General features: G+C 34.7%; 2 protein-coding genes across 4 annotated transcripts; both read left to right on the top strand.

Annotated features, from left to right (window-relative positions):
* The first annotated feature begins 1,043 nt into the window (after nt 1–1,043).
* On the top strand, nt 1,044–5,862 carry LOC100787810 (protein GID8 homolog). Of its 3 annotated transcripts, none has more exons than XM_003545820.5 (7): nt 1,044–1,249; nt 1,425–1,566; nt 2,145–2,304; nt 2,405–2,511; nt 3,769–3,900; nt 4,412–4,568; nt 5,533–5,862. In XM_003545820.5, the coding sequence occupies exons 2-7, from the start codon at nt 1,516–1,518 to the stop codon at nt 5,652–5,654; spliced, it is 729 nt and encodes a 242-aa protein (XP_003545868.1). In that variant the 5' UTR covers nt 1,044–1,249; nt 1,425–1,515; the 3' UTR covers nt 5,655–5,862. The 3 variants fall into 3 exon arrangements, with proteins under 3 accessions (XP_003545868.1, XP_006597412.1, XP_040865855.1); XM_006597349.4 differs by having other exon boundaries at nt 1,100–1,249; nt 1,455–1,566; XM_041009921.1 differs by lacking the exon at nt 1,044–1,249 and having other exon boundaries at nt 1,265–1,566.
* Nucleotides 5,863–10,985: 5,123 nt separating this feature from the next.
* On the top strand, nt 10,986–14,121 carry LOC100786730 (influenza virus NS1A-binding protein homolog A). Its single transcript, XM_003545819.5, has one exon. It carries the CDS (start codon nt 12,825–12,827, stop codon nt 13,944–13,946), a length of 1,122 nt encoding a protein of 373 aa, XP_003545867.1. The 5' UTR covers nt 10,986–12,824; the 3' UTR covers nt 13,947–14,121.
* Nucleotides 14,122–14,383: the final 262 nt, after the last annotated feature.

The raw sequence follows: 14,383 nt of genomic DNA, 5'->3' as shown, positions 1-14,383 counted from the left end.
TTTTTTATTAATTCCATATTGATATATTTATGCATAATATATATATATATATATAATTATAATTATAAATCAAGTCAAACTAATCGAATCATTCATAAGTTTAAATTCAATTTGAGTTTGAGTTAAAAATAAAAATTCATATTAAATTTGAACTAAATCATTTCTTACAATTCAAATTGAATTGAACCAAATTCAATTTTATTCTACTCATTTTTAATCTTACTTTCAAACAGACCATAAAATTTTATTTTTATTTATAAGAGGGACTATAAAACTTAACAAACACTTTTTTTTAAAAAAAATATCTTATAAAAAAATATTAACCATACATTATCTAAACACAGTCTTTATATGTTTAAAGGAATATGAACCAACATATTTACCATGGTACGAAAACCAACTTTTTCTCCTAAGCATTCTAAAAAAATTATGTTCTACTTGATACCTGATCCAAAATATAATAATAATCGTAAATTATCACAAAAATTACAATTCTATTTAAATATTTTTGTTAAAAACATGATCGATTAGTAAATAAGGATCTATCCTTGGAGATGATACTTTTATAATAATTTTTTATATTACAATTTAATTTAAATATTGGAACCTGCATCTCCTCCCCCGACTATTTATATTAGGATAATTCATGACACCCCCCCCCCCCCTTCTGGTTTAGGATAAATCGATAATTCTTTTATATCATAATAAATTATTTTAATTTATTTTTAAAATTTTAAGCTATTAAAAAAACTTTATATTACAATTTAAATATTAATTAATAAATCTAAAATACATTTTTCATATTCAAAGATATTCATTTATTATAATTTTTAAGTATAATGTGATTTATATATTTAAAAATACTTATTTATTATAAATTTAATTATATAAAACTAACTTTTAAGTTTTATCTTATAAAATGTATAAATTAATAAAACACTAGATAAAAAAAAACAAATTGAAAAATTACATAACGTGAAAAGATTCTTTCGTTATCGATTCGGCCTTTTTCAGGCCCAGTTGAGACCCGGCTCAGATACGAGACCCGTTAGAAAACGAAGCGGATCCGAACCCAATGAGGAAAACCGAAGCAAATAACTGTATATCACGTTGAAACACGAGTCTTGAACAAACTTCGAAGAAAGGGATCGCCGGCGGCACCCTCCGAAGACGGAGATACACCCACTCACTCACCACCACTTTCCCAGAAAATAACCACCGCCTACAATTTCTCGGAATTTATTTTGCGGTGAATTCACTTTCTGCTCTTGATTTTTTCATCCCCTCGCGTGCGGATTTCATTTTCCCCTTCCGCCGATAGGGTTTTGATGATTTTAGTTTGTTTTCAAACTCATTGATTTGGAAACTTGAAATGTGACTGTCTTTTATTTTTTGAATTGTTGATGCTGATCTACGACCTGCAGTTTTGGTGCCTTTGTTGTTCGGATTTTCAGGTGAGGGAGCTCGTGTCGTGTGTCGTTTAGGGTTAAAAATGGGGTTTAAGTGGGTGCACTGATGTCATTGTTGTGGCTTGTGATTCGTCAACTTGCAGAAATCGAGGCAATGGTATTTGACTCTCTCTCTCTCTCTCTCTCTTTTTCTCTTTGTGGATACATATTTAATTAGTTTAATTTTAATGTCGGTGTAGCAAAGGATCTAATATTTCTGCTCATTTAAGAATTTTAGAACTCTTGATGCTTTGTTCTATATTCCATATCCATGTGACTTGTAAAGAATCTCGGAATGATGGTTCAGATTTGTTCTTTATTGTGGATTAGTTTCTCCTACATTTTCACAAGCACCTCATATAAATAGAAGGAGTGCTTCGTGTTGTACTGAACTACTAATGATTTGCATTTGGATTCTTGGTTTCTAGAAATGCTGTGGGAGGAGATTAATTTAGCAAGCTAGCAAGGTCTTTGTTTTCTCATATATGTCTGCTTTACACAACAAATGGATAGACAACAAAGAAATAGAGGGAAATATGTGAAGTCAATTTTAGTCTTATTTCTGGAATTACTGTTACTTTTTGTGGACTGATTGTGGACAATGTTTTACATACTGCATGGAAGTGATTCAAGTGAAGTAACTCTGATGTATGTCATGACAAATGACTTTTTATCCTTCTAATTAATTGTGTGAAGGCTGCATCTAAGAAACTGATAACAAGAGAAGAGTGGGAGAAGAAGCTTAGTGATGTGAAGATTAGAAAAGAAGACATGAATAAGTTGGTAATGAATTTCCTCGTCACTGAAGGCTATGTTGAAGCTGCTGAGAAATTCCGAATGGAGTCTGGAACTGAGCGTATCCTTTTTTTTAATCTATTTATTTGTTTATTTTTGGGTCTATGAGTGCAAGAGATTGTATTCTTTATCCAGCTATGATTTTCCTTATTGATCTACAGCAGACATAGATCTTGCAACAATAACAGATCGCATGGCTGTTAAAAAGGCAGTACAAAGTGGTAACGTTGAAGATGCAATTGAAAAAGTGAATGACTTAAATCCAGAGGTAGGCTTCTTTTTATTTATTTATTTTGTGATGTGATAACTTCCCATTTCTGTGCATCTTATTCTCCGTTTATTTTTAGTGTACATAATGCATGCATTATTCAATTTCTTACCTGCTGGATAGCTAAACACGCACTTCCCTTTGGGATAAATATGTGGTAGTGATATTGCAATGTAGTCCCTATGTTAACAATGCCAATGGCAGAGATTATTTGTCTTATATACAGTGCTTGTATTTTGCTTCATTTTTTTTTTTAAAAAAAAGGCCTGCAGGGAGGTATGCAGAATTTAAATAGAATACGACCTAGCCTCTTTCAGTTAGTTACCATCCCATCTCCTACCCAACTATCCTCACTTGCTTAATACTACATGCTTAAAATCACACAATTTGCAACTTGCAATTTGTCAAGCTAGCTATTTTTAACTTGTGATAAGTTGCATATGACTCTGAATCATGTGATACATGAATGAATTGTGCAATTCAACCAATTCTGCATCACCAATACTAATCACATGATTCAGCGATACTTCCCCCCATCTACTTTTTTTCCACCAATTCTCATCAAAGAAATTCAAAAGTCAGATAAGCTTAAATCCTTAAATGAAAAGGAGCACTACCAAATACACCCCATTTAATCATTCCTCTGCTCTGTTGTCATTCTTCTAAAATAGGGGATTCACATTGTTACTCAATAACTGTTAGTATGCACTTTATTTGACTGTTTCCTTATTCTGTTTTCATTTTTGTAATATAGAGACTTCAGCTTCACAGTTCACATATTCAGTTATGACTTGTGACATGATTTTGTTTCCTTATTCTGTTTTGGCCTAAAAGGCTTTTTGACTGGTTTAAAGCATAGCCTTTTTAATTAAATAGGCTTTTAAAAAAAGCCTCCGTTTGACTTGACACCTAAGCATAATATTAACATGTGCTAGGTCAGAGGTTTCTGATGAGCAGCTTGGCCTATTCCCACTCCTAAGCACTAATACACTATGCATCATTTACATATTCTTATTTCTGATGTCGCTTCTACATTTTTTCAATATTTTATTTTCAAAGGTCAGTTTGGTATCCTTAAGATTTTTTTATGTGTACATTTATTTTTTGCTGATTAATGCCTCTTTTATATTCACTACTTTTTCTTTTGTCATTCTTAAAACTAGTCTGGTATCCAATCAAATACATAACAATTTTGTACACCTCAGAGCTATCACTTGTTATTGTCTTACCAATTTTGTTTTGTAATTCTGTCTGCAGATACTGGACACAAATCCCCAATTATTTTTCCATCTTCAACAGCAACGATTGATAGAACTCATCCGGAATGGAAAAGTAGAAGAAGCGCTAGAGTTTGCCCAAGAGGAGCTTGCACCAAGGGGAGAGGAAAATGTAAATCTCATCAAATGAATTTTCATATCTCTATCTTTTCATATAAAATCTTGGAAAAAATGTTAATTGGTATTCTGAATTTTCGGTTGTGTGCAATTTGCTCTCTGACATAAAAAAATGTATATTCCATTCCCAAGCCTTTTTTAAAATATGTGCAAAATAATCCTTCCGTAGCTATTTAATTTGCTATCAATAAGATAATTCCTTGCTAACGAGTGTGAGAAGGGTTGTTTTGTATATGTAAAAAAGTTAGGAAGTGAAATACACCTTTTAAAACATCACGGACTAAATTGCATATGACCCAAATTTGAAGTCCAGGGTACTAAATTGCATTTTTCCCTAAAATCTTTATTAGGAAGTATTTCTGGCCTGTACATTAATGGGTTATTTGTTTGTATTGTCAATTTACTTTAATTGCTTGTAGTTAAGAAAAATACAAAATGGGAAAGTAAATTGTTATTGTGGAAAATTTTATGCAACTTGGTGCTAACACTTGCCTGTTGGATTTCAGCAAAGCTTTTTGGAAGAGTTGGAGAGGACTGTTGCACTTCTTGCCTTTGAAGATGTTTCTAACTGTCCTGTTGGAGAGCTGCTTGACATATCACAGCGCTTAAAGACAGCAAGTGAGGTGAATGCAGCTATACTTACTAGCCAGAGCCATGAAAAAGGTTTGTACTTGCTGCAAAAGTCTGTTTCTGTTCATATATAATTTGGGTTTGTATGTCTGGTTTTAAATCTAGTTTGGCACTCAATTTTCACATGAATGTGTTATTTTTATGCATTTCTATAAGTTTTTCGTGATTGTGATTGAGATATGGGTTTTATTGAAACAGCAAGTGTAAAATCTGGGAACATAATAGAAGCTTTGCCAAATTGGCACCTGAATCACTGTTCAGTCTGTTCTGTTAGAGTAAATCAACTGACTTCTGATGATTTATTTTATGCTTCAATGATGGATTCAAACTTCTAGAGCTTGGAAGTGAATAACTATCTGAATTATATGCCTGCTTTCACAAATCTAAAATCCAAGAGAATATTGAGAGGACTTACTGTTCCTCTACTCGGATAAATCATTTTGTAGCTTGTTGGTTTCCTTTACATGCCATTGGGTATGCCAAAATTATGTTTGCACGTGTTTTATTTCTTCCCTCTATACACTTCATGGAAAGATATATAGCTTGAATTTACAGGAACTATTCATGGAGTTCAACTTCTGCATTTGAATTGTGATTGGAATCCATTGAATGTGAATGCCAGTCAGAGAATTTTCTTGTTTTGATTATTGTCTTATTTATTTATTCTTAAAATTTCTAAACATGAAATTAATTGAAAAATTATAAATATCATTTTGGATTATGAAGTGCACATAATGTTGATGGCAATGTTGGGGTTGAAGAACTGAATGTCTGCATAGAATGATTGGTGTTAAAAATTTCCTTTGTCCGTTATATTTGTTGCTAGCTAGGCTCGCTCCTTGCATTAGTTTGTATTTCTATTATGTTCCAGTGTTCCATTAAGATGGTTTGTTGTATCTAAACTGGTAGAAAACTTAAAGTTTGCTCTGTTTCATTTTCACCATTTGAAAAATTTGCTAATGGGAATTTGGTAACATTGATCAAATTTTTTTGGCAGACCCAAAACTTCCAAGCTTGTTGAAGATGCTGCTATGCGCCCAAAACCAGCTGGATGAGAAAGCTGCTTATCCTCGTGTAAATGATTTATCCACCGCTACGTTAGAAGATCCTGCTGTTTGAATACTTGTAACGTTTTAATTTCAGTTTGGGGATCTAAGGTCATAGATGAAGATATTGCAGTCATTGGCATTAAAAATTGTGTATGTACTTTAATCGAAAGATATTTGTTGAAATTGATATCCATTTCCTAGTAGATAGCTCTTCCGTTGGTTTTATACTCTTGTACAAAGAGATTTGTGAATACAGTCACCAATTCTTTTCTTGGACCGATTGTTAAGGTATTCTGTTGCATATTAAGGTTTACCATGCCATGATGATAGTAGTATAAGTTAGCCCTAGTCTGACGACCCTATCATTATTTTCGATTACCACCAACCGTTACAACAATATTGTCTTTGCTGCTCTGCTTCATTGATGAGAAACATTATTCTCTGGCAAAAGATGAAAACGCGTGACTGCTATCTCCAGAGAGCAATTCAACGTTGCTTCTTGAATAGACTGCAATTTGTTTTAGATTGGACTTGTTTGGGATGCCTGAGTTTTTTTACCTTTAGATGAAAATATAATTTTTAAAATAAAAGCATTTATGTAATTCAGTGTTTTTTAATTCAATTTTAAAATAAAAAACCGTAATTTTATTTTGTAATTTTAACTATAAAAGTAATTCAATCTAAAATTTAAAGATCATGGTACTGAGAAACTCTCCTCTTTGAAGTAAGTAAACTAGTTGAAAAATTAGTACAAATTTATCTAGATACCATATTAATTAATTTAAAACTAATGCAACTATCGTTAATGACACTGTTAGAAATCACCCAGGACTCCTTTATTGTCACTATTATCATAACCAACACGCTTTATTGTTACTTATTGTGACCACCACTATTATTAGCTGTTGCTACCATCATGTGGCACCACTTCAAAATCAATACCATTGTAGTCACTATAATACTTATCATGACTAAGATCATTATCCACTACAACCGTGTACTACTATCATTTCAATTTCCACAAAGCCCTCAACCACTGAATCACCACCCATTTTTATTTCCCAAAAACTCTCACCACCACTGTTACTGTCACCTCTCCTTCTTTTGCCCGGCCTTGCCTCTCCATTTGTTCTCATCATCAGACGAACTTGAAGTAATATGTGTGGTTGAAATTTAATAGTTAGAATTAAAATTCGAAAACTAAATTAAAAAGGATTTAGCCAACAGATACTGTTTAATCTTGTGTTGTAATATTGTAGCTTTTTAATTTTGGGTCAAGACATTAATTAGCGAAGAATGTAGACTAACGAGTGTTGTAGCTTAGGACAGAAGTTAAGAATATAAGGTAGTATGCACTAGCACAAGGGAAGAGAACAAGTTCCTTGAAAAACTCTGCAATACTTTTCTTATCTACGAGGCCATAAACATTAAAAAGAGAAACTTAAGTAGTAGTAGCAAAGATGACAAAATTTAATTGAAGAAGCAGTTCAGTTGGTTTTGACCCAAAGCACATAAACCAAGGTGTTGTTGTGAATGTCGGTGAGCTCCATGAGTCGTGCATCTCCAATGAATTTCTTGGCCGCGCAACAACCATCATCAAAGTTGAGTGCATAACTCGAAGGATCGTATTGGAACTTGAGTCTCTGCTTGCCCCCATTCTTGAGAGCCTTCTTCAACGCAGCACGCACCCTCCAAAACAAGCTCCTGCAACGCTTCTTGCCATAAGCATTCACCCATTCCAACCGCTCCAACAAGCCCATCTTCACAAAAGAGAAGCTTCAAACAAAGACAACAAGAACAAAAAGGTGGAAGTGGTAGTAAAAATGAGAGGCTAGCATAGCATGGTCTTTTTCTTTTTTTGAGAACAAGAGCAATATTAATAATGGTTGAGGCGGAAATTGTTGAGAAAGGTAAAAGGGGTTATATTGGTGATGGAGAAGAAGAAACACTGAAATGGAAAGGGCGAATCTTTTTGGTCTTTCAAAGAAGGTGTGCACGGTTATCTATAGGAGTTACGTTGGGATGCTAAAATTCCATCTTCTATAGATTGCAGAATAGAGTGTTGGTATGGTATGGTGGGGTTGCAATGCAATGGGCAGAGAGCCTCAAAGTCTAACAAGCTTGGTCCTTTCTCCATCACGATTCAGAATGTTGTTGTGACAGTATAACGAATTTTAGTTTAATCTAATCTATTCAATGCCCCCATCTCTCTCCTCCAATTTTTTCTTAACTAAACCCTTCTTTTTCCTCACTCTACGGAACTGCATTATATTATCTTCTTTCATTTCCATTAACAAAAAAATCTGAATTCCCCTTAAAACACCACCGAAGAACAATCTTGTTTATTCTCTTGCCTCTATTATAAGTATCAATTCTTATTTTTGTTATAAAAAAAAAAGTCTAAACCAAAGGTATCCCAGGAGATCGAAATGAAGACTTTTACTTAAACTGGAATAATCTCACACTAATTATTCACATGCCTGGTGGTATTTTTGTACATTAAAATTCACGCAAAGTCCTTAATGATTGAACCATGCGGATAGTCTAGTTATAAGTGTTCTAGTCTTTTTTTTAAGAGACAAAACAAAATTTATTCTCATACAAACATGAGAAGAATGATTATATATTGAGAGTTTATAAAGTTGATTATCCAATTATGATTATTATGAAATCATAATGTATAATAAATTTATTTATTTTTATAATAATTATTTTAAAAATCATATTAATATTATGATTATATATAAACAATCATACAATATTCTAGACTGAGCATCATCATTGCATTCTAAAAACATGTAAAGGCCACAAGATATGACCTGGATTGTGGATTCTAGTTAATCAGAGCAAATTACAAATTTAAGGTTGTAAAACTTAATTAATGAAAAACACAGTGAAAAAAAATACGAAAACTAGTAATTGGTACTAATTAAAATTAAAGGTTCATAAATAAATTGAAAAGGAAAAATATTTTTTTGACCCACAAACCGTACAATATAAAGCCAGGTCCACCAAAATAATGCAAGTCAGTTTAATTAACACCACCACATCTAGGTTGTGTGGGAATGGTTGGTAAGTAGTTTTATGATTTTCCCTTGTATAAAGAATTTTATAAAAGATCAAATTGTTTATCTATATAAAACAAGACAAGAATATACATATCGTTCAGAGAGAAATGTAAAATCAAAATAAAATTTCTAAAATAATATTTTTTTTATATTTTTAACTTAATTTTATTCGCACATCTATTTTTTTATTTAAATAGTTATATAATTTTTCATAAAAAAATATCAACTTGTGTACGAAAATTCAGTCTAGTAAAGATTAGTTGTCTATAACATGGAAAACTATGATGTTGGCTTGCTGAGGAAAAAAAACTATGATGTTGGCTGTGCATATTTGATGTATCTAATTATGCTTCGTGAGAGGGCAAAACATCTATACCTGGTCAAATGCAAAATTAGATTCAAAACGGTTAATTTCCCGTATCAACACCAGTCAAAGCAAGCAGGTTCCATTGCACTGGTTTTCTTCTCTACGAACTACAGAAATAACGGACCTATAAGAAAAGAAAGGGACATGGGAAGAGTGAGGAAAAAAGCTATCAAGTGTGCAATGAAACTCCATGGTGATCAATCAAATCAAAGTTGCCTTTTTAGCTCCTAACTGCTTTGTCTCCCGCACAAGCCAAACCAGAAACCATGTGGCTTTCTCTGATTACCTTCTGCCACCAATCTGATTCTCTCTCACTTTTTGTCTTCTTCTCTAAAGTCTTTTTTGACTTTTGCTTTATACTCACCACACAACATATCCTGATTAAATTCCCTCTTGTCTCATTCTGCAACTCTTATCCTCCTGTTCCTGCTTGTTCTCACTGCCTACTGCCCCCACTGCATTCTGCCTTATGTTATGGTGGGATACCCTCTTGATGACTTGTCATTCTACCCTTTTGGTACCCTATGCAAAGTCCTTATCTTTAATTATACATTGTTAGTAACCCAACCAAAATTTGTGAAATTAAATTAAAAGTTTAATAGATATAGTACATTGTTATCACACAAACAATCAATCACAAATCATTTTCCTTATAATTTTTAAGCTAATTTAACAAATTTTTCATATACAATGATATCTGATTGAATAATTTTTTATTAGATGATAGTGTAAATTACATACATTATTTATTCAAGTGTGATTTATGTTAGACTTTTATTGACCACTTGTTATGTTATGGTCCTTCAATTGTGTCCCCACATTTTTGTACCCTTTTGTCTATGATCATAGGCTGCAAACAGAGTAGTGTTAATATTCACATTGAATCCACATGCAGGACCAATTAGTTACGTTCATAAAATAGGGAGGCATTCACAACTGTCAACTCTCTTGCTATTCATTAACCTTCCCATCCCTATCAGCCTTAGCTGGACTTCTATGTTAGGTGTGATTCCCCAGTTTCCTCTTGGTGATTCTGTGCCCACTCACAGGCCTTAATCTGAAAAACCAAACCCACACAACATCGGTTTAATTTCTTATGCAAGCCCTTTTAAAATGTTATTCCCGTTTATGGCCATTAGTTTTGCAATCTTTGACTAGGCAACAAAGTTTTTTCTGTCACTATGTCTTTGTCACCCTTTGTTGCTTTGAATGATTCTTGATTCTTGACTGTATTCAGAACAAGCAATTAGTCGTCATCGTGCAACTTGGGAGCAAGTTCCCAAAAATTGAACAAACGAGGGGTTTCCTCCGTATGATATTAACCATAAAGGTAAGTATTGTTGCTTTCCTTATTGCCTCTTTTGGTCAAAAAGTTAATTTCAGAGTGAAGCTACAAATAGTTACAATCACTAAGCTTCGGGTGTTGCGGGGTGTACCCAGCACTATTACTGGTGCACCTAGCACTTTAATGAATGGACAAAATTGTCGTTGGTTAATTTTAAATAAAAAAGCGAGATCCACACCCATTGTCACTACCTTCTTCCGCATCTTCTTGCTCATTCCCCTTCTTCCGCAGCTTCTCCCCTTTTGTCTTCTCTGTTTTCGTCTTCTGCGAGGCCATTTTCACCTGCATTTCCTTATACATTCTCCAGCGTGGAGGTTAACTTCCTTTTCTTACCTTCTAATTGTTTTTTTCTTTGATTATTGTTGTAGGATAGATGACTTCGAGCTTAGGACAGCATCCATGGAGGAATGACGTTAGGGTTGTTAATACGAAAAAAGTTTTTTTGTAAGTGTAACTTCTTCCGTATGACACTTATGGAAGAAGTTACACTTGGAGCTTAGGACTGCATCCATGCAGTGTAACTTCTTTCGTAAGTGTCATACGAAAGAAGTTACACTTACGAAATAACTTCTTCCGTATTAACAACCCTAGCGCCATTCCTCCATGGATGCAGTCCTAAGTTCTAAGTCATCTACCCTACAACAATAATCAAAGAAAAAAGCAATTAAAGGGTAAGAAAAGGAAGCTAACCTCCACGCCGAAGAATGTATAAGGAAATGTAGGTGGAAATGGTCGCGCAGAAGACGAAAACGGAGAAGAGGAAAGGGGAGAAGCTGCAGAAGAAGAGGAACAAGCAAGAAGATGTGGAAGAAGGTAGTGGCCGTGGGTGTGGGTCTTGCTTTTTTATTTAAAATTAACCAAGGATAAATTTATCCATTCATTAAACTGCTGGGTGCAGCAACAAATAGTGCTGGGTGCACCTAGCAACACCCCTACACTTCTCTGTCATTATAGTTCAGTTGATGCCACCAATAATGGGCCCTTCGCCTAAAAGTTGAGTACAAGTAAAACCCAATAAGCCTTTATGAATACCCAAATTAACAGAACCGGTAAATGTGATACACAGAGCATGTTATGCTCTGAGTAGCAAAAAAGTAAAAAAAAAAAAAAAAACTTTGTCATGCACATTGTACGGTTATAAATGTCAAGGGGCGATTCATGCGTGCAATTACACGTTAGGCCTGTAATGGGCAACACATGTGTTTGAGTATTATGGTGCTAGTAATGGCCTCATGGGCAATCTATATTCTCAAAGTTGCATGCTCTATTTTGTTTAGTTTACTAATTACATGTAATGACTCTTTGTTTGTTGTTGTTGACATTAAAAAAAATCTTAAACATGGTACACTAAATCTTCAAAGGTAAAAAGCAGATAAAGAAGCGAGATTGCAAAAGCATGTAGTATTATTAAACCAAAGCATATACATCATAGAAAAAACAAAGTGCCATTTTTTGATAAGCACACCTACGCCTATAGCCGAACTAGTGTTTGCTTAATGTGAAAAAAGCATCACAGATCCCACATTTCATGTATCATGCAGTGATACACTAGTATCTCATTTGGATTTGCTTGAAAGCTACAATCTTTTTAGATGCTTCCCAGTGTGTTCCCCTTGGATTTATCTCTCTCTTTTGTTTTTTTGTGTTCGTCACATTGCCTACAAGGTACTGTTATTTTTTTTTTCTACCCCCCTCCTTTCTCCCATTTGGTTGAACCAAGAGGTATTATTTCAGTACCTCATTACTTTTTTCCCCTCTTACGCTACAAGTCATTCTTAAATTATAAAAGTAAACATTAGAATGATTTTTTTTTTTTACACAACATTAGAATGATCTTATGCACAAAACATTTGGTATTACTGAATTACTCATGCCCTTCATCATTTCAATTCACATTCGTCATAGGAGATACCCCGTCACTGTTGGAAAAATCAAATTGATATGCTAGTTTGGTAAAATGAACAAAGTAGCTTTTAATTGAAATTACACAACACTGTTTAGCTACATTTGCCCATGTCTCTTCCATTCAGTCCCTTACTCTATTGCCGTGCTGCTACCAAAAGAGAGAACACATCCCATCCAAACAAGTCCTAACCTAAAAATCCACGCCAGAAAGAGATTAAATTAATAGAAATTTTGTTCAATTTTTTTTTACTACCTAGACCTTGGAAAATCCGGAAAAGAATGATCTTTGTCCCATTTGCTAAACAAAAAAAGACATGACCATGTACAATAACCACCAAATGTTTCATCTCTTATCACAAGAAAATTCATTGATTTCAGCGCCACGTGTTCTTCCTCACAAGCCAACTTTTGGTTTTCTCCGTCACCTTTCCTCTATCTCTCCTTCACCTTTATATTATTACATTTCCCACTTGGCATCGACACACAAAACTTAGGAATTATTACTCAGTGAAAAATATCACTAGTACTAGCTAGCACACTCTCCCAAAAACTCCAATGGGTTCACTCCCTTCACCACCAAGACCAACAGCCCCACCATCCCCAGAAAATCTTCTTTCCAATCATGTAGTGGTTGCTGTGTTTTGTCCTAGAGAACCAGCCCCAGGTGTCAGTCTCCCTAATTCAATTGAGCTATATTACCCTTCCATGAACACATGGACCTATGTTGGCTCAATTCCTGGCCTAAGTGATCACCAAATCTTAAAGGGGTTTGCTATAGTCTCCCTAGGGGACTTTATTTACATAATTGGTGGCCAAATTTGTCACAAAGAAATGGTTCATGTGTCTGATGAGTGTGCTGACTACGTTGATCAGGGCATCAAAGTTGTGGCAACAGTTCTCCGTTACAACATTAGAACCAATCAATGGTTCGATTGTGCACCACTAGGTGTGGCACGGTATGATTTTGCTTGCACCGTTTGTGAAAACAAAATCTACGTGGCTGGGGGGAAGTCCACGCTGGCATGTGCCGGGCCAGCGCATGGGATCTCATCGGCTGAGGTGTACGACCCGGATCATGACAGGTGGACCCCTTTGCCTAATTTGCGTATTTTAAGGTACAAGTGTATAGGTGTGACGTGGCAAGGGAAAGTTTACATAGTGGGAGGATTTGCTGAGAGAGAGGACTCGGATAAGACAATGGCAAGCATAGTGGAACGTAGCTCAGCTGAGGTGTATGACACGCAAGCAAGGAAGTGGGACCTGATAGCGGGGATGTGGCAATTGGATGTGCCACCTAATCAGATAGTGGCAGTGAATGGTACCCTTTTTAGTTCAGGGGATTGCTTGAATGCATGGAAGGGACATATTGAAGCCTATGATGGGAAACTTTGGAATGAAGTTGATGGATCACACAAGCGAAACCTGTCCACATTAGAGGACAACTATGAGAATTGGCCTCAGAATGATCAAAGACTGTACCTTACTATGGCACCAATTGGGACTCGTTTGTTTTTCTTGGCAGGTTACAGGATAGGAGGGGAACTACCAAGAACTATGTCTGTTGTGCACATGTTTGACACTTCAGCCACCAGGGATGCTTGGAGGAGCTTTGAACCAATGGAATTGGAGGGTGAGAAAGAGCTTTGTAGCCATTGCTGTGTTGTGCAACTCTCTTAATTGAGAGTTCAAAAGAAAATATGTACAATGCTTTATGTTTAATTTGTAGACTATATATGTTATAATCAATGCATAACTTTTTTGGCTAATTCACTATGCATTTGAAAGTCAGCCACATCTGTCTTTGGTTGGATTGATCGCTACAGATCAAATCCACATGACCATGCCTAACAAATAAAAACAAGATGGCTTTAAGATGCAGTTTTAATCTTTTTACTTTCATATTTGAGCAATTTTACTTTCATAAAATGCCTACTTGACTATATATGCTTCCAGCAGGACTATCTCTAAAGGAGATATATTTGAGAGAGAGAAAAAAATTGAATCAGTAACTTGAGTCCCTTAACCGGCAATGCTAATTATCATTATCATTTGTAATAAAATAACTATTCACTCGATTTACGTTAGCTCTATCACTATCAATCTGCTTTGCGGAA

This window comes from Glycine max, chromosome 15, assembly GCF_000004515.6.
Source record: "Glycine max cultivar Williams 82 chromosome 15, Glycine_max_v4.0, whole genome shotgun sequence".
In the NCBI taxonomy this organism is placed as follows: Eukaryota; Viridiplantae; Streptophyta; class Magnoliopsida; order Fabales; family Fabaceae; genus Glycine; species Glycine max.
This window is presented reverse-complemented; position numbering and strand designations above follow the sequence as displayed.

Coding starts and splice junctions, on each gene's coding strand:
- LOC100787810 (XM_003545820.5), top strand. CDS start 1,516: ATGTCATTGTTGTGGCTTGTGATTCGTCAACTTGCAGAAATCGAGGCA. Junction 3,901..4,411: donor CACCAAGGGGAGAGGAAAAT/GTAAATCTCATC, acceptor GTTGGATTTCAG/CAAAGCTTTTTGGAAGAGTT. Junction 4,569..5,532: donor TAGCCAGAGCCATGAAAAAG/GTTTGTACTTGC, acceptor TTTTTTTGGCAG/ACCCAAAACTTCCAAGCTTG.
- LOC100786730 (XM_003545819.5), top strand. CDS start 12,825: ATGGGTTCACTCCCTTCACCACCAAGACCAACAGCCCCACCATCCCCA.